This window comes from Trichoderma atroviride, chromosome 7, assembly GCF_020647795.1.
Source record: "Trichoderma atroviride chromosome 7, complete sequence".
Classification (NCBI taxonomy): Eukaryota; Fungi; Ascomycota; class Sordariomycetes; order Hypocreales; family Hypocreaceae; genus Trichoderma; species Trichoderma atroviride.
In genome coordinates this window covers 2,838,511-2,866,302 of record NC_089406.1, presented here as the reverse complement: position 1 = coordinate 2,866,302, position 27,792 = coordinate 2,838,511, and the positions used below count along the sequence as shown (strand labels likewise).

General features: G+C 50.9%; 13 protein-coding genes across 16 annotated transcripts; 6 read left to right on the top strand and 7 right to left on the bottom strand.

Moving 5' to 3' along the window:
• Nucleotides 1-277: 277 nt before the first annotated feature.
• TrAtP1_012940 (uncharacterized protein) lies at nucleotides 278-841 on the top strand (the record flags this gene model as incomplete). The annotated part of the gene is made up of 3 exons (XM_066115729.1): nucleotides 278-280; nucleotides 524-586; nucleotides 659-841. 3 exons carry the CDS (start codon nucleotides 278-280, stop codon nucleotides 839-841), a joined length of 249 nt encoding a protein of 82 aa, XP_065971829.1.
• A 925-nt stretch (nucleotides 842-1,766) lies between these two features.
• TrAtP1_012939 (uncharacterized protein) lies at nucleotides 1,767-2,560 on the bottom strand. The gene is made up of 2 exons (XM_014088626.2): nucleotides 2,071-2,560; nucleotides 1,767-1,995 (listed from the first exon to the last, which is right to left on the bottom strand). Exons 1-2 carry the CDS (start codon nucleotides 2,366-2,368, stop codon nucleotides 1,979-1,981), a joined length of 315 nt encoding a protein of 104 aa, XP_013944101.2. The 5' UTR covers nucleotides 2,369-2,560; the 3' UTR covers nucleotides 1,767-1,978.
• Nucleotides 2,561-3,256: 696 nt separating this feature from the next.
• TrAtP1_012938 (uncharacterized protein) lies at nucleotides 3,257-3,967 on the top strand (the record flags this gene model as incomplete). Its single annotated transcript, XM_014088625.2, has 1 exon — nucleotides 3,257-3,967. One exon carries the CDS (start codon nucleotides 3,257-3,259, stop codon nucleotides 3,965-3,967), a length of 711 nt encoding a protein of 236 aa, XP_013944100.2.
• Nucleotides 3,968-4,255: 288 nt separating this feature from the next.
• On the bottom strand, nucleotides 4,256-6,005 carry TrAtP1_012937 (uncharacterized protein). 2 transcript variants are annotated; one of them, XM_066115728.1, is made up of 2 exons: nucleotides 5,640-6,005; nucleotides 4,256-5,556 (listed from the first exon to the last, which is right to left on the bottom strand). In XM_066115728.1, exon 2 carries the CDS (start codon nucleotides 5,193-5,195, stop codon nucleotides 4,263-4,265), a length of 933 nt encoding a protein of 310 aa, XP_065971828.1. In that variant the 5' UTR covers nucleotides 5,196-5,556; nucleotides 5,640-6,005; the 3' UTR covers nucleotides 4,256-4,262. The 2 variants fall into 2 exon arrangements, with proteins under 2 accessions (XP_065971828.1, XP_013944099.2); XM_014088624.2 differs by having other exon boundaries at nucleotides 4,256-5,526.
• A 154-nt stretch (nucleotides 6,006-6,159) lies between these two features.
• Nucleotides 6,160-9,124, top strand: TrAtP1_012936 (uncharacterized protein). Its single transcript, XM_014088623.2, has 2 exons — nucleotides 6,160-6,330; nucleotides 6,392-9,124. Exons 1-2 carry the CDS (start codon nucleotides 6,201-6,203, stop codon nucleotides 7,789-7,791), a joined length of 1,530 nt encoding a protein of 509 aa, XP_013944098.2. The 5' UTR covers nucleotides 6,160-6,200; the 3' UTR covers nucleotides 7,792-9,124.
• On the bottom strand, nucleotides 8,251-9,009 carry TrAtP1_012935 (uncharacterized protein; the record flags this gene model as incomplete). The annotated part of the gene is made up of 1 exon (XM_014088622.2): nucleotides 8,251-9,009. The coding sequence occupies one exon, from the start codon at nucleotides 9,007-9,009 to the stop codon at nucleotides 8,251-8,253; it is 759 nt and encodes a 252-aa protein (XP_013944097.1).
• A 100-nt stretch (nucleotides 9,125-9,224) lies between the features above and the next one.
• TrAtP1_012934 (uncharacterized protein) lies at nucleotides 9,225-10,217 on the top strand. Its single transcript, XM_014088621.2, has 2 exons — nucleotides 9,225-9,398; nucleotides 9,478-10,217. Exons 1-2 carry the CDS (start codon nucleotides 9,341-9,343, stop codon nucleotides 10,029-10,031), a joined length of 612 nt encoding a protein of 203 aa, XP_013944096.2. The 5' UTR covers nucleotides 9,225-9,340; the 3' UTR covers nucleotides 10,032-10,217.
• Nucleotides 10,218-10,245: 28 nt separating this feature from the next.
• On the bottom strand, nucleotides 10,246-12,305 carry TrAtP1_012933 (uncharacterized protein). Of its 2 annotated transcripts, XM_014088282.2 has the most exons (2): nucleotides 11,899-12,305; nucleotides 10,246-11,830 (listed from the first exon to the last, which is right to left on the bottom strand). In XM_014088282.2, the coding sequence occupies exons 1-2, from the start codon at nucleotides 12,050-12,052 to the stop codon at nucleotides 10,344-10,346; spliced, it is 1,641 nt and encodes a 546-aa protein (XP_013943757.2). In that variant the 5' UTR covers nucleotides 12,053-12,305; the 3' UTR covers nucleotides 10,246-10,343. The 2 variants fall into 2 exon arrangements, with proteins under 2 accessions (XP_013943757.2, XP_065971827.1); XM_066115727.1 differs by having other exon boundaries at nucleotides 10,246-12,305.
• Nucleotides 12,306-12,708: 403 nt separating this feature from the next.
• Nucleotides 12,709-14,567, bottom strand: TrAtP1_012932 (uncharacterized protein). Of its 2 annotated transcripts, XM_014088277.2 has the most exons (2): nucleotides 14,205-14,567; nucleotides 12,709-14,115 (listed from the first exon to the last, which is right to left on the bottom strand). In XM_014088277.2, exons 1-2 carry the CDS (start codon nucleotides 14,548-14,550, stop codon nucleotides 13,031-13,033), a joined length of 1,431 nt encoding a protein of 476 aa, XP_013943752.2. In that variant the 5' UTR covers nucleotides 14,551-14,567; the 3' UTR covers nucleotides 12,709-13,030. The 2 variants fall into 2 exon arrangements, with proteins under 2 accessions (XP_013943752.2, XP_065971826.1); XM_066115726.1 differs by having other exon boundaries at nucleotides 12,709-14,567.
• Nucleotides 14,568-18,212, bottom strand: TrAtP1_012931 (uncharacterized protein). Its single transcript, XM_066115725.1, has 5 exons — nucleotides 16,401-18,212; nucleotides 16,162-16,333; nucleotides 15,884-16,105; nucleotides 15,800-15,816; nucleotides 14,568-15,743 (listed from the first exon to the last, which is right to left on the bottom strand). The coding sequence occupies exons 1-5, from the start codon at nucleotides 17,149-17,151 to the stop codon at nucleotides 15,052-15,054; spliced, it is 1,854 nt and encodes a 617-aa protein (XP_065971825.1). The 5' UTR covers nucleotides 17,152-18,212; the 3' UTR covers nucleotides 14,568-15,051.
• A 4,211-nt stretch (nucleotides 18,213-22,423) lies between these two features.
• Nucleotides 22,424-24,100, top strand: TrAtP1_012930 (uncharacterized protein; the record flags this gene model as incomplete). Its single annotated transcript, XM_014088249.2, has 1 exon — nucleotides 22,424-24,100. One exon carries the CDS (start codon nucleotides 22,424-22,426, stop codon nucleotides 24,098-24,100), a length of 1,677 nt encoding a protein of 558 aa, XP_013943724.2.
• Nucleotides 24,101-24,431: 331 nt separating this feature from the next.
• On the bottom strand, nucleotides 24,432-26,634 carry TrAtP1_012929 (uncharacterized protein). Its single transcript, XM_014088348.2, has one exon. It carries the CDS (start codon nucleotides 26,330-26,332, stop codon nucleotides 24,527-24,529), a length of 1,806 nt encoding a protein of 601 aa, XP_013943823.2. The 5' UTR covers nucleotides 26,333-26,634; the 3' UTR covers nucleotides 24,432-24,526.
• A 477-nt stretch (nucleotides 26,635-27,111) lies between these two features.
• TrAtP1_012928 (uncharacterized protein) lies at nucleotides 27,112-27,582 on the top strand (the record flags this gene model as incomplete). Its single annotated transcript, XM_014088897.2, has 1 exon — nucleotides 27,112-27,582. One exon carries the CDS (start codon nucleotides 27,112-27,114, stop codon nucleotides 27,580-27,582), a length of 471 nt encoding a protein of 156 aa, XP_013944372.2.
• Between the last annotated feature and the right edge of the window lie 210 nt (nucleotides 27,583-27,792).

Genomic DNA, 27,792 nt, shown 5'->3' with positions numbered 1-27,792 from the left:
CGCGATGGAGCTGCTCCAGCTTGGTCCAATCACCGGGCGGCAAATTCTTATCACGTGTGCGTGAGCGACCAAACCCTATCACGCTATTCTGTTTTGGACACAAATTTTGAGTTGCCAGCGAAGGAGAATCGCCCCCTCAGTGTGCACCGAACTTTTCCTCGCTTAACTCCTCTCACTCCAGCTTGCGAGCCTCAAATCCGTCGCCAGATTTCGTCAAGTACTCGACCCTCGCAAGACCTCCGACGGCATATTTTTGTTCGAGATATAATTAGTCAAGATGGTAAGCGACAATTGTCTTTCACTACCTCTGGAGGATGGAACCTATGCGATGCTATGGGAACACGGGAATGGCGGAGGAATCGATGATGCGTCACCTGAGGGCATCAAAACTTTTTTTTCGGGTCGAAACTATCGAGAGAATTTACGTTGAACGGCATCGATGACAAGATGGGAGAAATGATGGATGATGGATACGAGAAGATGCAAATTGGAAGACAGAATTGCTGACCAAATTTTGCCTCAGGTTCTCGCTGTTGACCTTCTCAACCCTTCAGCGGCCGCTGAGGCCAAGAAGCACAAGCTCAAGGTACGAATCGAATACGAAGTCATCGTCAGCACGAAATGACCATCGATATCTAACATTGATCCGTCTCTCTAGACCCTTGTTCCCCAGCCCCGATCCTTCTTCATGGACGTCAAGTGCCCCGGCTGCTTCACCATCACCACCGTTTTCTCTCACGCCCAGACCGTTGTCATCTGCCAGGGATGCACCACTGTTCTGTGCCAGCCCACCGGTGGTAAGGCCAGATTAACTGAGGGATGCTCTTTCCGAAGAAAGTAAAATGCCCGCGGGGTGGTTTTCTTTCCTTGGGTACTCATGACTCTTATGGCTATATGGTGGTGATCATCTCGGATCTGCAAAACAAAACATTCATCGGCGTGGGGGATTAGACAACATTACCTTGCGACTTTAATCGAAATCTCTTTGCGGATAGAAGATGGAACACCCAACACAGGGGCGTTTGGGGGTCTCCGGATATCTTGCATGGCACATCATTCTTCTCGTTTTTCCGTTTACGCGCCTTGTACCACAGAGTCGAATTCTTGAGGCAGGAACAAAAAAAATAAAAGCACTGCATTGGGTGTTCAGCTGGAGAAAGCATTCACATGAGTGTCTAGATGGATCTTTGGATGAACTGACTAGGCGCGATGACGTGGAACCGCTGATTTTGAGGATCGCTTCATACCCGGGGTGCAGTGGGTAGCGGAGGATAGCACTGTGCTTTTGCGAAATTCAAAGGTTTCCACGAATATTGCCGCCTTTGTCGCCCAATGTGATTCCTGTGATGTGGCATGTTACGGCTAGCTGTCCAAGTCTGGGGTGTATGCCTCTTAAAAGACGTGCAATGGACCATTTCCGTAAATCAACTTGATGTATAAAATTTCCTCGAGCATATCATCTGTATGAACGACAGTGATTACCTGTTTTGCTAATTTCTACTCCCGTTTATGGCTTGACAGCCCAATCATGCATACAACGCTACAGCAGTGACGCAATTGATTATCTAACTGTCGAGTCCAATGTACATTGCTGCCACCAGTGGTCAAAGGATCTGCAGATAGTTGCACGGTGATGGGACATGTTAACTAGGCGCTTTTCCCTATTTGTACAACATCTCTCAGACTTGGTAGAAGTCACGAGCAATTAGCTCGACATTGATGATTTGCTTGATACTCTTGATGCGGCTTTGTAGAACGCAACAGCATGTAGAAATATGTATTATTGAAGCCTACACTAGTGTAGATTAATATCCGATATGTAGGTATAAAAGCAATAACCCGCCCTTTAAATCCAAAGACCCCATTAACATTATGTGTATTAATTGTCATCGTCAGGTCGTAGTGTCATATCCATCATGAGGTATAGCTCTTTTTAAAGAAAATGTAGTTTCGTCTCATAGTGGCAGCGCGTTCAAGCTTAGTCCTTCTGCAGACCTAGAGCAAAATCAAGTTTTCATTAGCAAAACAACTTCAAGAGGTATGGGAATTCAAAATTGAAGTCTGCCTTACTAGTAGACGGAAGAGCAATAAGTGGTCTATGTTCCCCAACAACTGCCCCTTGTTCCACCAGTTGTTCTTTTAACTGTTCCTTTTTCTTCTTTGGCCGTCCTGGCCTCGGCCCGTCTCGAACATGTATCTCCAAAATCGTCGGATTGTTCAGATCGAGGCCTCGTTCAATCGCCCGGTCCATGATGTTGTGAACGGTTCTGGGGTGGATCCCCGTTAGCCGCTGGATATCCTGGTTCGAGACGCCAAGCAGCTTGAGGGTTAGAGCCTGAGCCCTTGTTGCGATGTCGTGAGCCGGCATGACTTTATGTTATTTTTCTTATTTTTTCTTCAGGTTTTATTTTCTGTTCAAGAAGATTGTGAAATTTTAATTTGTCCAAGTTCCCAAATTCTAGAAGCGATGCGTAGAAAAGAACATGTCCGTTCCATATCTATGTCGCAGCACGCCATGCCATGCATCTTACATACGCCCTGCTTCCTTCGTCTGACGACCCGCCGCCAATGGATATAAGCTGCATTTCTGCTTTTGTGCAGTAGATGACTAACAAAAAGGTTTCGAACGGGACGCCGTACTGTGCGAGTATATACCTTTACTGTACAATAAAAAAAAACCACTTTACGCGAAAAAAGTCGCGCCACGACGCGCCTCAAGCTCCAGCCCCAAGAAACCCAAGAAAGGCCAAGCCCCACCCAGCTGCACCTCCACAGGGCCCTTAGTCAAAAGCTTTCCAAATCTCGTTACCCCAGCGATTTCCTCCCACTTCCTTCTATTTTGCTCCAAAAACATTCCCCCCCCAACCCAAAACTCCTCTTTTCTTTTGTCTTAAAAAAAAAAAAAAACAAGGAAAAATACCAAAAAAAAAAGAACACTCTCCACTCCAATCTTGCTGCACAATTGATTGCTTGTGCCCAACACTTTGACGAAAGCGGAAGCTTGTTTTTTTCCCCCCCGTTTATTGAGCCCCGGAATTGGGAACATCCTTCCGGCTGCCGCAGTGAGACAAGAAGTTGAGACCCTTGTCTTGGAATTTGTTCGAAAACGACGCAACGTCATCTTCGTCGTTTGCCGGCTTTGAATTGCCCGCCACCTCCTCGACAACCACCTTTTCCTCTGCGCTTCAATATACCGCACCATCGCCATCTTTCTTCATCATCACTCATTCTCGCTCATCATCATCACCCGCCCGTCATGTCGACCCCCCGCAATAAGCGCCAATTCGCCGGCGCTGCAGCCGATCCCGCCCAGCGCCAAATCACATCCTTCTTCGCTGCTCAAATGCCCAACAGCTCATCTCCAGCTGCCGCTGACGCCTCCTCTCTGCGAGCCCCGTTGCCCGCCAACGTCCAGGCAAACCTCCTCAGCGTCGGCATGCGGGTCCGCAAGTCCGTGCCCGAAGGCTACAAGACCACCGGCACCAGCGCCTTCAAGCTGTGGACGGACAGCACTCGACCCGGCGAGGTGAAGGCGTCGTCGCAAATGATGTCGACGGGGAAGCCCGCATCAGCAGTATCAAGAGAACTATTGCCGTTCTGTGGCATCAACAAAGTCGGTGGATTGGATACGCAGCCCGAATTCGTCTACGATGACGGCGATATCGAGGTCCCCGCTCTGGACGAGATTCCCGAGCTGAGCATGTCGCAAGAAAGCACCGATAGCGTTGAGAATGGGCTTTCGAGGAAGCGATTCTACGATGAGCAGGATGACCTGCAGGTCCAGAACTGGGATGGAGACGACGCCGGCAGCTACAGGGCTATTGCTGTCCCGCACTCTCGGATCAAGAAGAGCTCTGTGTTCAAAGGCATCGACCAGGAGAATATGGCAGTCGACGGCGATGAAGATTTCGAGGATGCTAGCTTCCTGGGATTTCAAGGAGGAAGGGCCATGGATATGGCTTTTTAGAGTAGATTATCTGCAAAAGTGTCATTAAGACTCAGTTGTACCAAGAAGTTTGTTATTGCATAGGGGAATGGACTTTGGCGTATCGGCGTTATTCAAGGCACAGTTTATATTGACCACTCAAACAGGGAGGCTGTCAATTCTTTTTGTACATGGCTTAGCAGGGCGAGAGGAGCCAGGGACTGGTTTGTACGATGGGGTTGTATCATCATCAATATTGGGGTGTATGGTATTACCTCGAAGTGGCACATACATAACATGTGCTCATTAAATACAAGGAATTTACAATTATCTACATTTACATACCAACAAACGGCCCTCGGAATTCGAGCAGGTCTCGTTGGCCATAAAACTCACCAGCAACTGTGAGGATCATGGTCAGGGTTGCTCTCATGTTCATCCTCGCATCCCTTCTTTCTTCTTCCTGCCGACGGTCGTTCTCGCTTTCGGCCAGTCTGGCTAGGAGATTGCGCTTGGCTTCCTCCAGAGCCGCAGCATCGTCATTTTGCTCGACAATCTCACCCTCGTCAGCTTCAGAATCGGAGGCGATATCCATCGCTACATCTTCATCCTCGCTATCGTCGCTTGTCTCCTTGATCTCTCCATCGTCTTCATCTTCGTCGCCTTGTCCAGTTGGTACCTCGTTTTCAATTTGAGAGATGATGATAGGAGCTGGAGAAGATGAGTTCAAGACTGCATTTTCGGCTGTCCTGTTCCCAGTCGCTGGAAGAGTGTCGTGCTCTTCACCGCCGTCTTCTTCTTCATCTTCAACAGCCTCTGCTACCACTTCTTCATCGCTACTGCTGGCATCGACATTATCGTTCACGCCAAATCCATCATCCGCAAGTTCATCTCGCAGGGCAGCCATCTCCGCTAGACTCCTCCCCAGAAGCACTGCTCGTCGGCCCAAGTCACGTATCCAGCCCACTTCTGTGTGGTTAAGCTCGCCCAGCTCAGGCAGCCTGGCAAGTAAAGCCCAGAGCCATTGACTTGTCCTCTGAGGGATGCTGTGCCCACTACGAAGGAATTTGCCGCCTATCATTACGCGCAAGATCCGTATGATGGTATCTTTGGACATGAGGGCCACTTGGAGAGGATGAGGGTCGGTAGTTTGTAGGAGCCGGGTCCACAGCCGAGTAGTGGGAGAATGGCGCCCAAAGGGAGCTGCTTCTGTAGCCTGGGAAGCAGACAGCCGGCTTGCAGCATTATCGGGTAATTTCGAGTCAAGCATTTCGCGAGTGCGACGATACTGCCCCAGTATGGAGGCATAATATGCTTCATTAAGCGCCTTCTGAACAACAGCAGGGTCCTCTTCATCAGGGTTCTCGCCTTGCTCGACATCGTCTCCCCATCCTTCTGATATGCCTATATAAGCGCCATCTTCGTAAAATCCTTTGGAGTCAGGTGCGGTAGGGACATCGTGAGCATCGAATCCTTGGTCGATGTCACCCTCTTCGTCGGAATCGTCGTGGGCGGCCTCTACATCGAGTTCTGGTGGAAGTTGGGGACCAATCTGGATTTTTGGAGCGACCAAGAGGTGCGGGATGGAAGAAGCTTCTTGCCTAAGTACTCACCATATCAGTAATTGCGGTCTGAGATGTTCAATGATTGTTCAGCAGATGCAATCTCGGCAAGCAAACCACACGGCTGCATGGAGGGAAGGGTCTCTTCTTACCTTACCGACATCAGGTATGCCATGGCGTCAGAATCATCCTCAAAATCCGACTCCTCTCCTTCTGGTATGGTAGTGGCATCTTTGCTACTTGAAAAGACATATTTCTGCCCCCACGTTGGATCAATGCCCGAGTTCTGGTGCTGGCGCGTTTTGGAGCCATGCGTCTTTGCGCGTTTCGTCTGTGGCTCGGGGGGTATCGCCGTCTTGATCTTGAAAATCTCGCTTAGTAGCCATATTCGCTACCGATATAAAGGGTTCTGAGGGGACATTGGCGGTGTCTTCAAACAGCGCGCAGTAAAACCTGCTGTCGTGGCATGGTACGTGGTGAAGATTGAGGATTGTAGCAATGCTAGCACGAGATTCAGAGGATTATAGCAGGGAGGATTGCTAGTGCCTGGCACTAACAGCGGCGGGGAGCTTCCCTGGCTCAAGCCCCCACCAGCCCACTAACATGTGCCGTTCCTACTAGACTAGCAGTCATGCTATTCGACGGTCGAATTTGAATCTTGATCTGAACATTGCAGCTTTGGACAACTGGCTGTGGATGGTCTGGCGTCAACAATGACGGCGGCAATCGTTCGCCGTAGGGCTCTAACAAGGACGACATGGCGTGAAACCTTTATGCAGCCATCCATTGGCCAAGTGCCTTTGCGGCGCTCGCTGAGCACGTTCAATCACTTTGTGGCAAGCAGTCAGTAACATCGTGTATATATGTACAAAGACTCGGCTTTACTGACGAGGGCGCATTACAGCTAAAGTTGAGCCAAAGTCACCATTGCCGCCACAGATGCCCAATGCGAAGCCTTTCAGACTTGCTGTAAAGGACAACATCGCCACCGAAGAGTTCCCCACGCAATGCGCCTCAGCTATCCTGGGCCAGCATGCGTCTCCCTTCGAGGCCACCATTGTTCGCCAGCTACGGCAACGTGGAGCAACCGTGATTGGTAAGACTAACATGGACGAATTCGGCATGGGATCGCACTCTGTCAACTCTATCCACGGACCGGTTCGCAACCCCCTATCAGCAGCTGGTGACGATGTATCTGCGGGAGGCAGCTCTGGAGGCAGCGCAGTTGCGGTGGCACTCAACGAGGCGGATATTGCGCTTGGTACCGACACGGGTGGCTCAGTTAGGCTGCCAGCAGCATATACCGGTACCATTGGATATAAGCCTAGTTATGGGATGCTCTCAAGGTTTGGCGTCGTTCCCTATGCAAACTCCTTGGATACCGTTGGCCTGCTTGCACGAGATGTTGAGCCGATTCGAGAACTTGTATTCGACACTGGCCTATATCAAGAGCATGATCCTCACGACCCCACGTCGTTGAATGTTGCAGCTCGCCAGCGCTGCTCAAAGGCTTGTCCTCCAACGCTACCGACTCTCTCTCGGCTTACTATCGGCATACCGGTCGAATACAACATTGACGAGTTGGACCCTTCCATACGTGCGGCATGGGTTGCTACAGCTTCAGCATTGGAGGCACAGGGTGCTCGCGTAGTTCCTGTATCTCTTCCTTCGATAAAAGAAGCCCTTTGTGCATATTACATTCTCGCCCCGGCAGAGGCATCTTCCAACTTGGGCAAATATGATGGAGTACGATACGGCGTCCGCGGCCCCGGAGGAGATGCGGCTGGCGAAACACTCTATTCCGAGGCTCGAGGTGCTGGTTTTGGAGCCGAAGTCAAACGACGAATTCTCCTAGGAACTTATAGTCTGAGCTCCGAAGCCATGGATAACTATTTTATTCAGGCTCAAAAAATTCGTCGGTTGATCCAGCGGGACTTTGACAGAGTTTTCAAATTGGATAATCCGCTGTACGAACCTAGGCAGTTTGACCTGAGCGAGATGTCTGCGGATACTGCTTTGGAGGACAAACAAGGGCCTCTGCAGGTGGACTTTTTGCTATCCCCAACTGCGCCAACGTATCCGCCAAAGCTGAGCGACATTCAAAAGCGAAGCAGTGTGGACATGTATATGAATGATGTCCTTACTGTCCCTGCCAGTCTTGCTGGTCTACCTGCCATTAGCGTTCCAGTAAAAGCCGAACAAAGCCATCAGTTCCCAGCTGGTATTCAGTTAATTGCGCAATATTGGGATGATAGAAGGCTACTGGCATTGGCGGATAAAGTGGTGAAGTTGATGGCAGTATGAGGCAATGTGGGAACATGTATAAATCTTTTGCCTAAAGCAGCGAAAGGAAAGGGGTGTTGATAGATTTGGCTTGTATTATATCCATGATGACTTTACGACTCATCCATGTTATCTTATCATTTTGGAGGCTGAGACTCGCCTCTTATGTACTGAATGGGTATTTGGATCTTCTGTCTAGATCATCGTACTCTGATGAAAGAGGCTGTCGTAACAGCCCTATAATCGTTTCCCACATAGTGCAGAGCCTGTTACCAGCTCATGGACTCTGCGATTCATATTCCACTTTTTGGTCCCGCATGCGCCCTGAAAGAGTCCTTCCATATCTTGTTCAAATCGTGATCTTTGCGCCAATTCGTCGAGCTGGTGGTTGGAATTGGGTATCGTGGCATGACCGAAGAGGATAGGATCGCAGCGGCGTTCGAGTTGCGCATTCTTCTTTCCAAAAGTCAACAGCCAGCTTCAAGGTGATCTGCTGCGACTTCTCCCGTCTTCTTCCCTGTCCACCTCCATATCTTCTTTTTCCGATACTTCTCCAGATTCCTCTCGCTCTCCATTCGCCTGGTCTTTGTCCCCTCCCTCATCATCCTCTTCCAGCAAGTCTTCGATGTCTCCCAGCGGACTAACTCTCGGATCCAGTATTTCCAAATCTTCCAAAACTTCCCTCTTCGGCATCTTCCACAAACTCGTCGCGCACACTCTATCCTTGTTAAGCAGGTCGTCCACAAACTCGTCCACAAAAGTAAGCGAAGTGCCCGCCCTCGCTTTCCGCCTCAACTTGCGCCTGTCTTCCAAAAAGGGCTCCAGCGTCGTATACACGTCCTTTGCTTGTCTCGTCATCCGCACGTAGAAGCACGCCAGTGCGCGCAGGTACTTGAAGTGCTCCCCTCCGTAGGATAGGTATTCTTGGATAATGGCGTCGCTGGGTGCCAGTTGGAGGAGCTTGAAGGCTAGACACAGGAACGGGCTGGGTTTTTGTGAGGCGCCATGCGTGCCGCCTATGAAACTGACGTGCTCGACGACTCGATCGATGATGTCGGCTTCGTTCAAGGCGAAGCATTGCTCTTTGTAAAAGTAGGAATCGACGATGCGGTCCTTGACGGCTTTTTCCATAATGGTCGCCGGGTTGAGGCCGTTTGGCGCGAGCGCAGCATTTGAGCCGCGCTCGTCGAGGAAGCGCCGCGCATCGGCCTGGACGGTATCGCCTTTTGATTTTGACATGTTTTCAAGATGCTGGCAAAGAGAAGAATTTGGGGCGATGACGTCGGGATGGACTTTCGCAATCGCAGGTAGCTCTGTCGCGTAAAGGGCGCCTAGATTTCGATATCCGGGGTGCGATAAGATAGTTGCTGGGTCAACAGCGCGATTATGCACCTCTGCAGATCCTCAGCCGCAGTATACGCGGGCTGCCGCCTTTTGTGTATCCAGAGGATTCATGCCCTTTAATTTGCATCAAATAGAGCGGGATCTCATCGCGTGTTAGTATTTTTATCGTTTCTGGGTTGTACAGATTACACGGAAATTTTGTTATCGTTGTCATAATAGCTTCAATATGCGTCGAATTCTCCTCACCTCTGGTCAGGTGTCTATGCTGGCCACAGCCACTATGAGTACGCCACAACTTTTCCCCTCAAGGTGCTTTGGTCATCAAAATAGCAATGAACGTCTAATATTTCCCACTTTGGATAGTCCTTCTCTGCACAAGTGCTCTATTTCTGAGCGGCTACGCGATCCAGCAGCGTACTCTACGAGACCTTCGAGCAGCGATTCGGCCCCGCCAATCGCCGAAAGCGCATCTGCCCGAAGAATTCAGAGGCGCACTTGCGGACATTGAAGAGAGCGGATTGATCGTTTTGGAAACTGAAGGCCAGAGATGGTCTAGGGAAGCTCGCGAATTGGGGTCTCTGGGTCAGGCTCGGGTATCGGATGCAGAGATTCAGGTCGAAGAGACACCGGTAGAGTCTGAGCCTGAGGCTGAGCCCAAGGCGGAGCAGAAAGAGGAGGAACACAAAGAAGCTTCAGCTGCCGTGCCTGCTGGAGAACCTACACAGAAGCAGCTTGAGATGCTGGAAAAGATTCAACAGAGCGTGGCTGATAAGGCGTGGGCTGTCGAGAACCCTGACCCGCTGTCTAAGAACAAGGCTCCGATATCAGCCGCACAGCGCAGAAAGATGATTAAGGATGAGATTTTGAGATTGGCGCAGTCTGAAAAGCCCATCTACTACCAGAGGCGACTGTGGTAGGCTGTTAATAGTGCTGGAGTGAAACGACCTTTTTTGCGAATGTTTTCTTAACGATTTGGGATTGGGATTTATGAATAGGTATATATGGAGTCATGATATGGGGGTATACGAACATGGAGGAACAGTCTATACACGAATTGGATATAGTGTACATCTTTTGGAAATGAAACAAACATTTTACAGATCAAGTCAAGCCGCCAGTGAAATGCTTTCTGAAAGTTATAAATGTCAAGTCTATTTAGCAGTGAATAGCTGATAAAATACTAAATTAATCGACGATGGGTATAATAATCAGTGTCGTAAAGTCATAACTCATGATATCGTGGCCGCCCCCTGGTGCTCCACCACATCTCGCTTCTCATCTTCCACTTCCACCCTCGCCTGAGACTCGTCGTCGCCAATGATGGTGATATCATCCTCCACCTCGGCTGTCCCAAATCTCCACGCGGGAATCTTCTTCTCGAACAACACATCCAGCTCTCCATATGTCCTTGCCCGCGTTTCGGGAATGCGAAAGATGGCCCATAGCGTGACCAAGAAGCTGATTCCAAACCAAACAAACGCCGTCTTGCCCTTCAAGTTTGCTTCCGTGGGGTTGATGAGATATGGCTCGATTGTGTTGTCGATAATATTGACAATGTTGTAAATGACGCCGGCAATAGAGAGCGTCTTGGCTCGCAATCTGGTCGACGAGACTTCAGCGGCGACTGCCCACGTCTGCGGTCCGATAGTCGCAGAGTATACGGCAAGCCAGACGAGCGCCAGGGCAGACTGGCCCCATTTCGCGGCTGAGTTGTTAGAGGCGTAGGATAAGACGCCGATGAGGAGGAGATCGAATGTGAGGAAAGTGTAACCGCATAAGAGGACGGTTCGCCGGCCAAAATGCGTCATTAGTACCCACGAGAAACAAGTCGCCACAAAAGCGATGCCCATGTTGCCAAAGTTCATTTTGTAAGCATCGGAAGCAGACAGGCCGGCCTGCACAAAAAAGTATGTGGCATTGTACGCCAAAGATTGCCCAATCAGACTCTGGGATGAGAGCGACAGACAGGCAATTTCTGTGCGCCTCAAGTTGGCTCCCCTGAGACAGTCCCAGTAGCTCGCGTCGGCTTTCAGCTTTTGCTCGAGTCTGTTTGTGTCGTTCATCATAAGCACCTTTTGGTGAATCTGCTCATCTGTAAGTCCCAGGGAAAGCCTCTTCAAAGAGTGTACCGCGTCTTCAACCCGGCCCTGTCGAATAAGCCACCACGGAGAATCAGGAGCCAGCCAAGCGAGGAAGAATAGAGGAACCGGCCAGACCCACTCAACGGCAAAGGGAATCTTATAAGCCCATTTGGTCGTGTTATTCACAAGCCCTTGAAGTATTCCCGCAATAATCAGCTGGCCAATGACCCAGCAGATGTTGATAAAGGAGGTCATGTAGCCTCTCAGCGCGAGGGGGCATATCTCGGACGAATACATGGCGCCCATGATGGAAAAGATGCCCCAGATGGCCCCGAGAAGGCACTGCCCGGCAAGCAAAACATGCACATTGGGCGCAAAGAAGGGAATGAAGATGAGCCCCGTCATGATGGCGAGCGCAACCATGGTGACTCTGCGGTGGCCGAAGCGCTCGGTGACGAAGCCGTTGATGATCATGCCAAAGACGCCGCCGCAGGATCCCGCCGTGCTGAGGCCTACTTGCCAGGGCCCTGAAATGACTTTGACGCCGAGTTCTGGGTGATATGTGCCGTATTTCTCGACGAATGAGGGGTATGCCATGAGACTGCCCATGAGAATTGTGTCGTAGCCAACCATGACTATTGGCGTGTTAGTCAGTCAAACGGGCCACATTTGGAGCTGAGCTCTCCAGCAGCCCAAGTCTTACCAATTGTAAAGGACATTGCAATTGCCCAGAATATGGCGCTGGGATACCGCTTCAGCGCCTGGCCGACCGTGGTCGCATGCTCGTCTCTGTTCGCGCTGGCGACAGCGGCAGCAACCGCCGCAGGCTCAGAAACCGGGGGCATCGTCGTCTCCATGGTTGCGAGGAGTTGGGCACAACTCTTTTTGTGGAAAACAAGAGACCAGATTATGGGAAATCAGGTTTCGCAAAGAGATTAAAAATTAGAATGGCCAATTCAAGCAACTCGAGACAAGTAAGCAGCGATATAACATCCAGCCCCCTCGATACGTGTAGTCTCTACCACGCGAGATTGTGAGACTCTGTCTCATCTGACTCATGTAACAACTCGCAGGACCAACGCCTACTGGACGACAACTGACGGCCAATTCTAGACTTATCTATCCAGCTAGGACTATTGGCCTCTGCTTTCTCGGCCGAGGTCGCAGATTAATATTACTTCCGTAGCGGGTCCTCAATCAACTCCCGAGGCCGGCGGGCCCCCCCATCCTGTGGCTTATCACGGCATTTGCAACTACATACGGATATACATGTGCAAGTCCGGGGTTTTCTGCTGATCAATTCTTACGAAATTGGTTGCTACTGAACCCCATTAGCTTGCATAAGAGCGAAAGACTAGATGATGGCAACAGGAAAACATCCTTGTACACAATCTTGAACTGGGAGTCGATAACGAAAGCAATAGCGAGACTTTTCTGCTTGATTATACAGCAACGCGCGCGGCTAGGCGAGATGGAATCCTCCAGAAGGCAAATCTGTGAAAAAAAATTTGGCCCCCCCCTGCACGCGGTCAGATCTGGAGATCTTAGCGAAGCACATCTAGCCCAGAAAGTGGGTTCCAAGGAATATATCCTCCTTCTCCTACATCATTGCTCTGTTATTGAATCCAGTAAAGAAACGTAGCATCTCAAAATTGACTCTCTTTCTAGACGCCATGTGTATAACTTGGCGCGATTCTCTGATTGTATCTTCCGTCTACCAAGTTCTATATACCATCATCTCCAGCAAAGAATCAACACATTTTATATACGCGCGATATCAAGATGCATTCACTCATAAGCGCTAAAACCGCAGCATGCAACCTTGACTGCATGACTCACTGCGCCGAGAAGCCAATCCCCTGGACCAAATCTCCCCTGTTGTAAAATTCGACGCCGGGGAGTAGCTCGCCAACAACCCAGCGTGCCGTCCTTGCGTGCATCGAGCCATGGCCAAACGGCTCCAGCGTCTTGTCTCTCCTCATCCGGCCGTCTCCAACCTGCAGGTTCCCCATGGCATCAATCAGCGGCCCGAGCGGACCGTCCGTGGCATCGTCTCCTCTGGGGAAGGATGATGGACCGTCGCAGAGCGCCTGGAAGCAGACCAGCTGGTCCTGGAGATGCTCATCCACGACTCCGCCCAGAGAGATTTCTTGGTATAGCCCCTTGCACAGCTTCTTGGACAGCAGCGAGATGAAGCGGTCGTATCCCTTGATGTTCTTTGGCGCCGACGTGAGAACGTCGCTTGCCCAGCGGATGCCGCCCGCTGAATGAGCAACCAGAAGCACCGACCAGCGACTATCGGCGCCCGAATCCTCGACGACTTTGAAGCTGATGTCGGCGCCGGGCCAGAGAACTCCAACGCCTTCTACTATGCTCTCTTGGAGCTTGTTGTGCGAGTGCATTGGCGTGATGATGCTCACATCAATGCTCTTCACTTCAACCGAATCCGGGAAGCTGTACTGCGGCGGAGGCAAATACCTGAGCTTCTCGCCCTGGGCTATCGGATAAAACTTGAGCGAAATGCCCCCCCTAGACTGCTTCCCAAGACTCCATCCCCGACACTTCAGCTCCCGCTCGATCCTCACACCAAACCGCTCCTCCAGCGTCGGCGCCAGCACCTGATCGAAATACTCGTAACTCGGCGAAAAAGCTACATTCGTCCCGCCCGAAAGCTCCACGGCCACAGGCTCGTTTGAATCGTTGCTCGCGAAAACCAGAAACGGCAGCATCGCCTGAAGGACCAGCATCGTGCTCGCGGCGCCTGATTCGGTCCTGATGGAGATGTTGCGCTGAAGAAGCTCAGAGGGCGGCCGCCTGGGTGTAAACGTCACTGTTTTGGAGCCGACGCTGAGGCCTTCGACATCGGCTTCAGTGACTTGGGCGAGCCATTCAATGGCTGCGACGTGCTGGTTCTTGAGCCCTAGCGAGATCCAAACAGTGATATTTAGCATTTTCAGTGAATGAAATTCGCGTGTAGACGTGTTGAGAAGCTCAATATAACTGACTGACCTCCACCTTTTGGCCGATTGCCTCTCACGTTGGTTACTTTCACCGACTGTGAAGTAATCGCTGCCAGCGCCACAGCAAGACGCACAAGTTGGCCGCCGCCTTCTCCAGTACGACCATCAAGTACAATTGGCTTCATCTCGCGAATCTTGTGACTGTATTTGCTCCGCTGAAGATGAATTCGTAGGATGTGATGTGATACAGCCCCGTAGCGTGGGTTTGCTGCGCTGTAAGTGCGTAGACGTTGCAGCGCTGAGCAAGAAAAAACACAAAGCTCGCTAATTTCCCTTTGATAATTTACTGGCAAGGAAAAATTGCTTTTGAGATGAAATTGATGGAATATCACCATAGTTTTATGCGAGGAGCGATTCTTTGGTGTTATATGATGCACAAAACATTCAACATGAGCCTAGATCTGCACAGCCGCTTCCAAGCCCCAAATTCACCGCCGGTGAGTCACCCGCAGCGCCATTTCATGCATGGTTGTCATTCTATCAAATGGAATCTGGATCATCTACTGCAATCTCTAGCCAATTAATTTTCTGCTATTGGAGACATTTTCTGGCCAAGGTTCAGGATACAAATACACCAAGCAGACGATGTACAACAGCAAAAGACGGAATTGGTTACGCATACGGTTATTATACAGCTAACAAGGTGACTCTCGCGAGAGCACGCGGTATCATAGCAATACAGAAAAGCCCATTATCCAAACACGCAGCAAAACGGTTCATACAGACGGGCATCATTTACCGTCATTCTCTCCTCGCATCAAAATCTAGCGAATTGAGTGTGATGCCTCTGTGAGACCAGCATCGGTCTAACGCAACAGTGTCATCGCATTCCGTCTTTACTTGTGCAGTCTCTCAGCTTGGCGGTAAAATGGAGGCAGAGGCTCCAGTTTCTGACGCAGAACCCAAACTCTGAAATGCCACAAAGCGTTCTTGATCTGGTAGCTCATGTGCTTGCGTGTACTGACGCCAAACACCTGATCCAGCTCTTCAAGGGTAAGTGCCTTGGTCTCTGGAACAAAGAGGAGGATGAGGAACCAAAGAACGGCACACCAAGCTGCATACCATCCAAATGCACCCTGAGAGGTAAAGGTCCTCTGTAGGGATGGCCAGGTGAACGACAGAATAAAGTTGAAGCACCAGGTTGTTGCGGTAGCCCACGACATGCCCACGTCACGGACATGGACTGGGAACGCTTCTGCCGAGTATGTAAAGGGCACCGGGCCTTCGCCTGGGGAATAAAAGACCTCGAAAAGATACATGCCAGTTGTTACCATGCCGACTCTCTTCTTGATGTTGCTTGGGTCATCGGGGATGAAGAAGGACATTCCGGTCCATAGCAGGAAGATGCAGAGGAAGGGAAACGTAAAGAGTAAAAGATTTCGTCGGCCCCATCTATCAATGGTGAAAATTGCGGGAATGGCGAATACAAAATTGAGAATGCCGGTACCCATTGACGCAAGCAAAGCCGAGTTGGTAGAGTAACCAGAGTTTACAAAGATGGTGGTGCTGTAGTAAGCGATGACATTGACTGCGTCATGAGTTAGTCTCCAAAATCTCTCAAAGAAGGGGCATAGAATCTCTCACCTCCACAGAATTGTTGGCTAGATGAAAGAAAAACATGTCCGTTAGCATTGAATCCAAGTGATCAAGTTCGTCGCCATCACTCACCCAAACATGAGAATCCAAGTAGCCCATGTGGCACGACGGTTACGAGGGACAGTGAAAAGCTCAGCAAACTGCGTGAAGAGATTCTTGCCCCTATTAACCTCTCTCTCGAGCTCTACTCCGATGTAGGTGTAATAAGTGTCACGGGCGGCTTGGACGTTGGAGTGGCGAAGGCGCTGGAATGACCTAAAGGCCTTTTTGACTTTATTATGCTGGATATACCAACTGCCAGAAATGTTAGCCTGAGGTAACATGAAGTAGTACATGTAGATAGAACATACCGAGGGGACTCTGGGCAGAAATAAACTTGTACACAGACAATTAGGGGTAAGACGACGGTGCTGCCAAGCATGAGACGCCAGCCGAGACTGGGCTTGATGCCAGTTGATGGTCCAAAGGCGACACCCATTATGTTGCCAAGCATGATACCAAAAGCTGTCCACATCTGCCACTCTGTTGGAGATAGTCAGTTAGCTCTACACTGTATGCTGAAAGGATAAACAGTGCGATGGAGACTTACGCATAACCAAGGCCCCTCGAATCGGAGCTGGGCTGCACTCTGCAGCGTAGACAGGCACTGTAGATGACTTGGGACCGATTCCGAGTCCAAGGACAAACCGAGCAATGAAGAGGTTCACCCAAGAGTTTGCAACGCCCTCCCAGATTGACGCAACAGCAGCGATGAAGCAGGAAATAAAGATTGTTCCTCTCCGTCCAAGCACCTTGTTCAGGGGCTCCGTCAGCCAGCAGCCAAGAATAGCGCAGCAGAGATACGGAGCGCCGACGACGAGGCCGGTAATGTTGTCCTGCATGGACGGAGAGAAGCGAGTGACGTTTGGGCCTGCAATGTCGAGATCTGCCAAGTACAGCGCCTGGGCACCGTTGTTGACCGTCTCGTCCATGCCTTGCACTGCGGCGGCCATGGAGCACATACAGCAAAGCCAGTAGAGCATAAACGGATGGGACCAGCGGTGCGTCTGCTCGCGTTCAATCATATTCTTGTCCTCTGCGGTGAGTTCTGACAGAGACTGGAAGGATTCTGGATTCTGGGCGGCCAGGGCGCCTTTGCGGAAGTCATCGAGATGGTCATTCAGGTCGTGGATCCGGCAAAACTCCCCAACGTCCTTGAGGAGCTCCTCTTTGGTTCGTTGCTTGAGGGGATTCTCGAAGACGGCAGAGAGATTGTCAATGTTGGCAAAGGAGCCACGCCGAGGCGAGACCTCGACGTTCTCGACGCCATCATGAGAACTGATGCTGTCTTTTTTCTCCATAATGCGCAGATGCTTGGTTCCAATAATCAATGATGATGGGTCAAAGCTGGAGTCGTTGACACGCGCAGCACTCAAGAGTCAGAAAGCACAGGTGCGTGTAAGTGAGGTTGCATGGGCAAGAGGACCAGCTGCACCTGCATCCCTGTTTCTGAGTACTCTGGAGATGCTCAAGTTTGAGTGACAGTTCCAGGCACTTGAACCTTTTCAAGGGGAGTCAAGAGCATTATAGATAGTCATGTCGTACGATGAAAAGAGCGTTCGGACAAGTCATCCCAGTTATAAAATCTCCCCTTATCGCATCTCGCATACAAGTCCCCCTCCATCTTCCTCCAACTCCTCCAACTCCTCCAACCGGAGGCGTCAGCCACCAACCTAATCCTCAGTAATGCTTCAAGGCCGCTTGTTCTTGTGATATCCAAGGGCCGGCACCGACAGGCATTGCCCGCCATCAACGCCGATCACCCCTCGAGAGGGCGTCCCAGGATCCCAAACCTTGGTTTCTCCTGCACACTCAGCACGGTATTCCCTCGCAAGGCTGCGTACTGTAGGGCCGCCATCGCCACTTATAGGTCCCTTTGTCTGGGAATCTCGTTGCCTGGAGAAAAAGCGGATCTGCTCATTGTTTTCTTCGTCCTCATGGCTCGATACTGGAGCTCCACGAGGCATCTCGACCCACCTGGGGAACTGGAGAACTGGAGAACTGGAGAAGACAGGGTCGTGGATCCTTGGTGGTGAGCTGGGCCAAGCTCGAAATGACTTCATGCGCGCGCGCAAAAGACGAGCGGCTGCTGCTAAACGGCTCTTTGCTCCCTCCACACTTGTCCAAAGAGCTCAGCGTCAAGCCGGTACTTTTTTCGGAGATTATAGCTGCGCCGCTGAATTTTCATGAGGAATTCGGAGCCTTCTCAAGCTTCTGGCTACCCTACTTCTCATCGGGGTTGCCAAAGAGGGTAGCCGTGGCGTCTATGCGGTGATGTAATAACCATAAAGCCTCTCTGGGTTGGTGCCACGGCGAATCCTATAAGATGATTTGCGCAAGATGCCCTCCATGTGAGCCTAGCTCGGCTCTGGTTGAATTCTCCCGATGCTTCCCCAAAGCCACTGCAGCCACCAGCCAAGCCATTGACTATTTCCGGCCATATTCCGACGTCATTATAAACACTCCTCGATACCTGTATTCGACAAGGTATCGCGATGAAGCTGATCGGCGGCGGATTTTCCAAGACGAGAGCACAATGACGATACATCATTTACTGATACTCGCTTTACTCGCTTCCGCCATTTTACAAAACACCGGCAACAGTTATGGCCCAATTCTCCGCAAGATTCCCCGCAGTTACTCCATCCGCCGAGCAACCTCATGAGCCGTGACATTCTATGTATTAGACTACAATACTATGCACAGCGAATTGATCAATGCGGTGGGTATCGCCATGTTTTTCTGGAGCCGGCTCTCTCCATGCTCCAGTTTCCCCCGGATTTTCGGCGCCCCAGTTCTCCAGATGCTCTATTTTCCACATGGTGATTTATTCTGAAATACAATGATCACGACGCTGTGCCCGATTCTCCGGTTAGCGAAAATGTAAGGTGCGAGGACCCTGATCAACACCGAACACGTTCAATAATAGCAAGATTGTCATGTGCCTTTTCCGCTTTATGCCGCGGGCACCAACAGTGGAACTGTCAGCAAACAATTCTGCTGCCTATCACTGCGCATATGCAGCTGTCTTTTAGAACTTGCTACTGTACAGCTCACTTACAAATTCCGCGGGGCGGGGCTGGCCATGCTATGCAAAGCTTCTTTTACTTTGGAATGCGCACTTGGCGAACTGTGGCTTTCACGGAGTTAAGGGTATCGTATCAGCACCTAATAGATAGCTGGCGATGCTTTTCTAACTTTCGCTTTGGCTTCTGTTGGAGATCTACAGGCGATTTGCGCTGCTTCAATCCTGTTTTGTCTATCAAGTCAAGACGCAGTGATGGACGACTTGGCGAATATAGAAACAGTGCCCTGTACCCAAGCATCAAGCTTGCTGAGTGCTATCCCTCCACACACTGTAGCCCCTCCGTGAACTTACTGTACAGCTGTAATCACTTTAATGCTCTAATAGTTAATGATCGCCGCGACTGGCGATAGGAACGAGGTTGCGAGGCTGGCGCCACTCGGCCAGTGTGTCTGCCTATCACCCATGTGGTTACATCGCCATGCATGTCACCAAGAGAGTCCTTTGGTACTGATCAGCAGGCAATCCTGGACACTGAACTCTGAAAACGTCATTCTCATGAGACTTTATTTGCAGGATGTGTATACTCTGAATATCTGTAAAGGATGTGTATGGCTTTATTCCATTTGATAGCTATCATCGTATCTGATGGCATCCGTACTACAGTCTGGATTGGTTGAACGTGCTACAAGAGATTGGGATATGACTCTATTCAAAGCTGTGGTCGTTTTGTAATATGTCTAGGTAAATCTAAGCGTGTATTGAAACACGTAGATTTAGATGAGCATGCTTATAGCCTGCCATGTGTCCTTGTATAGTTGAGTAATTTTGTTAAATTATTTGGGTCACGTTGACTTTATACCATCAACTTAAATGGTAAGGAAATAGCATCGTGACTTGACTTGAAGGGCAAAGAACTGCATAGCGAGAGTTTACATATGACAGAGTATATGGATAATGGAATGACTTATTGCCTGTTTTTACAACTTCTTCAAATGCTTGCAAATCAAAGCTGAAATCCCAACGTTCTCTTCAATTGGAACAAGTCAGTCCAAGTGTAGCAGAGTAGCCACGTGGAGATTATCAGAGGAGAAACGTGTGTAGAGTCGGGTTAGTAAATTAGCTAATCACAATGATCCATCTATTCAATCTTCACGTAGATAAAACCTGTCCTTGCTACCAGCTGACCTTTTTCGCCCAGGCTTCTACTGTAGCGTGTGCTGTAATCGCCAATGATTTGACTGTTAATGCACCCGCTGGGAGTACAGCTCTGGTACTACCTGGCATTTCGGGTAGCTGACGGGATAAATCATTATGTTCCTAGCGTTTCTACTGAATCTCAACGCATTTAGTAGCAAGTTCTAACATTCTCTAGTCGTGTCATATGCTATATAGCCGCTTGATTCAACCGTTTGATACATATTGTACCAAGTATAACAGGCTTCCTTGCGAAAAGAAGTTGAGATGTAGGATATCAAGCCAGCGACTGATGACTGCAAGAGATTGGCTTCTTGTAAATCAAGAAGTTTCTGTATTAATTGAAATATATACTGGTAGTGATATGTATACATCAAATAGGATTACCAAGTTTCATAGGTTTCAATATGCAAGCAGGCGTGTCGAGGTACACAGTCACGACGAAATGGCAGACCATCTGATTAGATAAAGTCAGCGCCAAATTTAGTAAAGCAGCACCAACGTTAGTAGATGAAGTTCGCCGAATGGTTCCCAATACCTCGGATAAGGCCTTTGGTACAATGTTTAAGCGACAAGAGAATCTGTTGCTATGCAATCAGGCGCTGTAGTGGATTGAATAGCAGGGCCGAATCAATTTGCCTCTCTGCCAAAGTTCATGCAGCTAGCGCGATCTAAGCCAGTGATTCCCTATGCAAAAGAGGGACCGCCGGGACTAAATTGACTAATATGGAGTTTTCGGTACGATTTGGCCACATTTAATTGAAGCTTGAGACCAAGAAAGGCAAAAGGTGAAACGGGGAAAAAAGAGCTGCGAGAATGTGTGAGTGTAAAAACTGAAATATTCTGCTGGCACTGGAGGTAGTTTTTGCCACTAACAAGGTGCGCCAAAGCGAAAGATACGTACTCTGCTTCACAGTTTAGTACCTCAGGCAGGCATTCACAATTTCACGCAGTATCCTCACGCATTGGCCTTGCAGCTTCATTCTAACATGCGCATTCTCCCGCGAGTCAAAATACGACAGGTCTGCATCCTTTGGCGATTTTTACCGCATTCCGCATGTGCCTCACAAACTCGGTGAGCAACACGAGCCAAAGCAGCCAATGGCAGGCCTCCAAAACGCACAACCTCCCTATCGTCTTGGCCTGAATCGTACGCTTGCAGCAATGCCGGCTGAACTGGATCCACGCCGGTGCGGCATCCACATGGGCTTCGGTGGATTATGGCCTGCTGCAAGGGTCTCTGGGGGAGCCACTCGTTATGCTCGTGCTGATGTTGCCAGCAGATGGCCCGAGGGCTGCGGAAAATCGCTCCAAGATGATGGAGGAAAACTCTGGGGAAGCCTGGCTGTGGGAGCAGTTTTGTCTTGATTATGGGCACGTGAAAAAAACGGCGTCTCGCCATCTGCACATCACATCCACGTGGAGGCTCATGCGGGGGAAGATCGTGAGATCGACCGACTCGCCTCGCCTTTTGGCTCTGTGGGCTCGTCTACGGCGGACGGACGAGCGCTTTGAACTGGTCTAGCCTGGGCGGAGAAAGTGGCGGGGGGGCATCTTGGGTGAGATTGGAGATGCAGGCTGCGGCCCTGAATCTTGCTGCTCTGGGTTGGCGCTCCAGCCCTTACGCTCGTCGGATCTCTTAACGCTACCTCCCTCCCGCCAGCAAGGACATGCTGCTGGCCAACTTTATTTAAACTCCCGATGGCTGGCTTCCAGATTGTTCTGCTGCCACTGCTCCCACCGCTCCCACCCGCTCCCAGCTGCAGCTCGTTGCTCCCATCAATCCCATCAGCCTCTCGTGCCGGTTGCGAGAGAAAGCTACGGAGCAAATACCGCGAACGGCTGACCTGTGCTACGGGGCTAGAGCAAGCCTTGCAGGGATGCTCACCCACGGTGACGTAGGTGTGCCAGGATCCATGTGGCTGACTTGCACGCTCGTCCTATCGACGGGGAGTTTGTACGACACAAACGCCCTCGTCGGCCATCGTTAATCCGCCTTAACCGGCGCCGTCTCAAGCTACAGAGGCACTCTTATAATCAAGAAAAAGAGGCCTAGGCCAGATGGGGCCGAGACATCCACAATGTAACCAGAGTTTCACAACTCCCAGAGTGGCATTTGGGGGGACAGCAAGAGGAGCTATGAGCGCGCGCTGGCCGATTGAACGAACTAAAACCCCTCATGCCTGCCGTTGGCTCGTTATCGGGGAAATAAGTGAAAAAAGAAAAAAAGGAAAAAAGGAAAAAAAGAGAATAAAAAGCCATCGGCTTGTCCACTTTTCATGTATCTTCTGTTTTGTTAATCCCTCATCCCATTGTCTCCCTCATCGGCTTTGGGAGCAGTGTTATACACAATGTCCTTGAATTCTACGAGTAAAGTGGACTTGGAGCCACACTCCATCGAAGGCTCGAATTCTGCTCAGAACCGGGACGATGATGCGACAAAAAAGGACCTTTCTGGGCCATCAAGGGCTTTGGAAGTCGCCGATGAGCTTCCAGGGACCGTGATGCCGGCCTTGGCTGAAGGCGACATTCCTACGACAACCAAGTGGGAAATCTGGACGTGGTACGCTTATTACATCGGCGCCAACGGCCTGTCTCTTTTCAACTTTGGCCCTACGGCCTTTCAAAACCTGCTCTCTCAGGCTGCCCCCGAGTCTGGCCTCCTCGAATTTGCTGGCCGATTACGCGACGTCAACAGTATCGTCTTGCTCGCCAATGGCATTTCCTTTGCTCTGCAAGCCGCTCTGTTTCTGATTATTGGTGCCTACGCCGACTTTGGCACTGGACGTCGATGGATCTTGATTGTCTGGTCTCTCATTGCCTACGGCATTGGATTTGGCTGGCTTGGCGTCCACAAGCCCGAGCAGTGGAAGATTGCTACTGGTCTATACATTGTCGGTTTGATTGCTTACCAGCTAACCTTGACATACTGGACCGCCGCTTTCCCATCTCTAGCCCGCAACACCACGAAACTCAAAGACTCGCGATTGCAATATGAATCTGGAGACATCACGCTGGGAGAGCTGGACCGCCGCGATGAGATGGAGCGAAGCCGTCTGAGCAACGTTTCCTTCTACATCCAATCGGTTGGCGAGGTTGTGATCTTAGCTATTATTGTGGGCATCATGTTTGGCCTCAAGGTGGACGACAGCGCCGAAAACAACAACTGGGGCTTGTCTGTGCTCATCGCTTTCGCGACTGCAGTCTGGGCGGTCCTCTCGCTGCCGTGGTTCTTCGTTGAGAAGAAGCGCCCGGGCATGCAGATTCCGCCTGGCTACAACATTGTCACAGTCGGGTTTTGGCAGCTCTATGAAGCAATGGCGCAGATCCGCCAGTTGAAGCAGAGTCTCATCTTCCTTGCTGGATACTTCCTCATTGGCGACTCGCTCAACACAACCGTTACCGTCATCTCCACCCTGCAGAACCAGGTTGTCGCATACGACACGCTGAAGCTGACGTACCTTCTCATCGTGGGCATTGTCGCCCAGGGCATTGGCATCGGAGGCTTTTGGCTCATCCAGAAGAAATTCAACCTGAGCGCAAAAACAATGTTCAACGCCGTCATGGTGTCCATCATCCTGCTCGACGGCTGGGGCATGGTCGGCAACTGGACCGACAAATTCGGCTTCCACAACGAATGGGAAGTCTGGGTGTACCAGGCCTTTTACGGCCTCTTTGTGTGCCCGTGGTACAGCTACTCGCAAATCATGATTAGCTCCGTCACCCCGCGCGGCCACGAGTTCCTCTTCTTCTCCATCTTCAACATCATTGGCAAATCATCCAGCTTCATCGGCCCGCTCATCAGCAGCGCCATCATCGACGCCACGCCCAACGGCAGCAACAACAGCGCCCCCTTTTACTTCTTGTTTGCCCTGACCATTGTCAGCACCGGGGGCATCTGGACGTTCCTCGACTTGGATAAGAGTGCTCGGGAGCAGGAGGCGTTCTTGGCGCAGGAGAAGGCGAGGATTATGGGTAACGACGTGATGACCAGCAAATCGACCGATCAGGACCGGGATGGCGCATGATTTGCTTTGAACTGATTGTTTTCTGTTTTTTTTTTTTTCTGCTTTTGGTTATGGGCTGTTCCCTTGACTTGTCCCGATACAAGTTGCTGACGATGGTTGCAACGCTTTTTTCTTATATCTAGCAATGATCTCGCTCTGCTGTTCGACAGCAGATGCGCATGCCCCCGCCCGCGCCGTTACCGTGTTTTCCGCCGTAAGCATTGGAGCTTGTGATTCACCTCACATGCTTCTTTGATTGTAGATTTCTGTGTAGATTCCGGCAAGGTGAGGCTTATTTTCATTTACTTAGGCGTGACTTGTGTAAACTTTGTAGCAGTATCAGATATATATCTTGATAGAACTTGAGTAAACTATACTACATACTGGCTAGGCTAAGTTAATCAAATACATTACATTCGCACTCGAATTCGAATTCACATCATTACTTCATATCTTGGCCGTCCTCAATCTACAAAAGCACGAAGACGTAACAGGCACATCTGCCACAGCCATGGCTTTCCTCAACGGGCCTTCCACCTCCTTCGCCTCCCCTATCCTGCCCAACTTGACCAAACACTCATGGTAGCCATGCAGTGCCCAGACATTATTAGGATGGCGATGTACTCGCGGCAAAGAATCATCGATACCCAGGTCTGCGCTATACACGGCTAGTGCTTTGCTGACATGGCCCTGTTCGAGTAAAAGTGCGCCATAGGCATGTCTCGCAGGCTGCATCCAGCCCCAGGGCTCGTCAAAAGGGAGGCCGTCGTATCTGACGATGGATTCGCGGAGGTGGGCAAAGGCGGCGTGGTAGTTGGCGGACCGATATTCAATTTCGCCGTCGAGCATGGATTCCGCAACACAAAGGATGTCGATGCATTTGTTGTTGAAGAGGGTGCGACTGGGTTTGACTCGAGGCACAGACTCGGCGAATAGCTGGCGTTGTTCGCGAGCTTCGTCTACCTGGCCCAGTGCTGCGTAGGCCATGCCCTTTGCATAGTGTGTCAGAGCCGTGGTTACGCAGTAGAGATCCTGGTCCTCGGGCATTTTCAGCGCCAGAATGTCTTTCCACCTGCCGAAGCGGATGAGGACGTGCACGCGCATGGCGAGAAAGGCCTCCAGCCAGTCTGCCATGGGGGGTGTCTCGACGCGGAGAAGCTCTTCTGAGAAGCTCGCTTCGAGCTGCTCTATCGTCTCAAGGGCCACCTTGGACTGGCCCGAGAACATGGCAGAGTATAAGCGGAAATGGTAATCGTGACTGCGATAGAGCGTGTAAAAGTTCATGGGGCCTTCGCGCTTCAGAAACTTTTCGTCGGCGCGCACGGCATCGGAGTTGGCGGCGACGGCTCTGGAGTAGTCTCCTACGAGAATGTCGAGATGGCTGGGCATGTGGTTGAGGTGGCCCGAGTCTGGGACGAGGCCCCGAAGGTTGTTGGCTGCTGGCATAGCTGCCTCTGGTGTATTGGACATTTCCATGAGATGGATGTAGAGATGGAGCAGGCCTGGATGCCGGCTGCCGCCTTGCAGAGACATGCCGTGGTCCAGGACTCGCTTCACTTCCAGCGTGCGGGCATCCGGGGCTGGGTTACCGGTGCGGATGTCCCAGAGAGCCCAGGGCGTGAGGTTCATCATGGAATCGGCGTACAAGGTGGCAACGTCCAGGTCGTCGGGATACTGGGCCGCAACCGAGGCCATGGCATCGGCGTATTCTCGATTCCATATCGGGCGGTCCGTCTTGGTTGGCGCGTCCGCCCTGGGATATCGGTACCGAAGAGCCTCAACCAGAGCTCTCTCGACGGGAGTCGCAGAGTCGGCGCAGGCCTTTGCCTTTTCGATGGCGTGGTGTGTCCGGCCCGCCGCGTTCTGAATCTCTCTCCTGCCGAACAGGTCCCAGGGCTTGTTGTAGTTTGGCCCCAGCGCGTACGCGAGGCCCCAGTAGGCCATGGCACAGCCCGGGTCGTGGGCAATGGCGCGCTCGAAGCATTTTGCGGCCTCTTCGTGGTTGAAGCCGTAGCACCAGACGAGGCCTCGGTTGAACCACGTCTGGGCGATGGGACTGCTGGTGGACACGGGGCGATGCAGGTCGCCGAGGTGGTAGTATTCGCTGTCCAGGCCTGGCCGGCTGCCGGCTGTTCTGCAGGCCTCTTTCTCTGCCGCCTCTTCCATCTTGGGCTGCTGTCTGTTGCTTGTGCAGTTTCGAAGAGAGGCGAATCGCTCTGGTTTCGCAGCTGAACCGAGCGGGCAGGATGTCATCGTCTAAGGCAGGCTGGCACCGGCTCAAGCCCGACGAATGCACGTATGTAATCTGGACCTAGGATTAGGCCGGTGGAGATGGCTTGGAAGCTTCCAATCGGTGGCGTCGGAGGGCCGGCAGTCGGCGCGACCTTCCGAAACCTTGTCAGCAAGGGAAGGAGCAGTCATTGATGCAAGTAAGTAAAGGAAGAGCGGCGTGTGGTTGTTTGTCTGGCGGTTTGATCTTGTAGACGATGGATGCAGAGTCAATGGCTGTTACTGATTCAAACGCGCCGGAGATCGGCGCGGATCTGGAATGCCCCGCCATAGCTTCAGGCATGGGGTCCGATACGGGTACGTACCTACTGATAAAGGGCCTCTATGTCTCGAATGGTTCATGCCAAGGGTTTTTCTCAACAATAAGTAGGTTTATGAATTAGATGACAATTTCTTCACTCGAATGCCCTATTTTCGAAAGAGTGTGAGCACGTCTTCATCGTATCCGTGCTACTTGTTTGAGCTTGCTATGCCTTGTAAACCGTGCCCATGCATGCTCTGAAATAACCACAAGTACCTATTCATGAAAGCCATCACCTATTCGATCTTTCTAACGGACACAACAAGGGCGTTGATCAAAATGGCACCATCAAATACGTGTTTATTCATGTTCAAATGCCAGACAGTCTCAGACACTGACCTCGAGATTATGACTTGGAATAAAACCATCTGCACCCTACGCCAAGCCACTACAGTTCTCTTTATAACCATCTTCGACCGTGTGACAGTATCTTACTATAGCAATGGCTGTTGACTTGGATAAGATTGCTTCGCACTACCTCGCTCCACTAACTGCTCGTCGAAGCCGCGCCATTCTTGTGCCAATAATTGTGATAGCTGTCATTTTCACGCTCATAAGTATTACGGATCGTGCCTACCAGCAACCATCAATCAACATTGAGAGAGCCTCAGAGACTGAAGACATTACCGACTGGTCAAAATTTGCTTATATCCAATATGCCACCAGCAGCGAACACCTCTGCAATGCCGTCATGCTGCTGCAGAGCTTGCACCACCTTAAAAGTCGCGCCGACAGAGTCTTGATGTATGCTGCAGAGATGCTTCCAGACCCTAAAGACATGGATGGTGGTGGCTCCCAAGAAGGAGAATTATTGGTCAAGGTGCGAGATGAATACGGGGTGAAGTTGGTGCCGATTCAAGTTCAACATGGAGATACTGCCGATGGTGCGTGTATTCTGACTCTGCATGGCTGATGGCCAGACGAGTGAAATCACTAACGTCGGATTGTTCAAGACACACGGACCGACTCCTACACCAAGTTGCTGGCCTTTAACCAGACTCAGTACGAGCGTGTCATTGCCATCGACTCAGACACCACTCTCTTGAAACACATGGACGAGCTGTTCCATTTACCGCCATGTCCAATTGCCATGCCTCGGGCTTACTGACTCCTCGGAAATAAC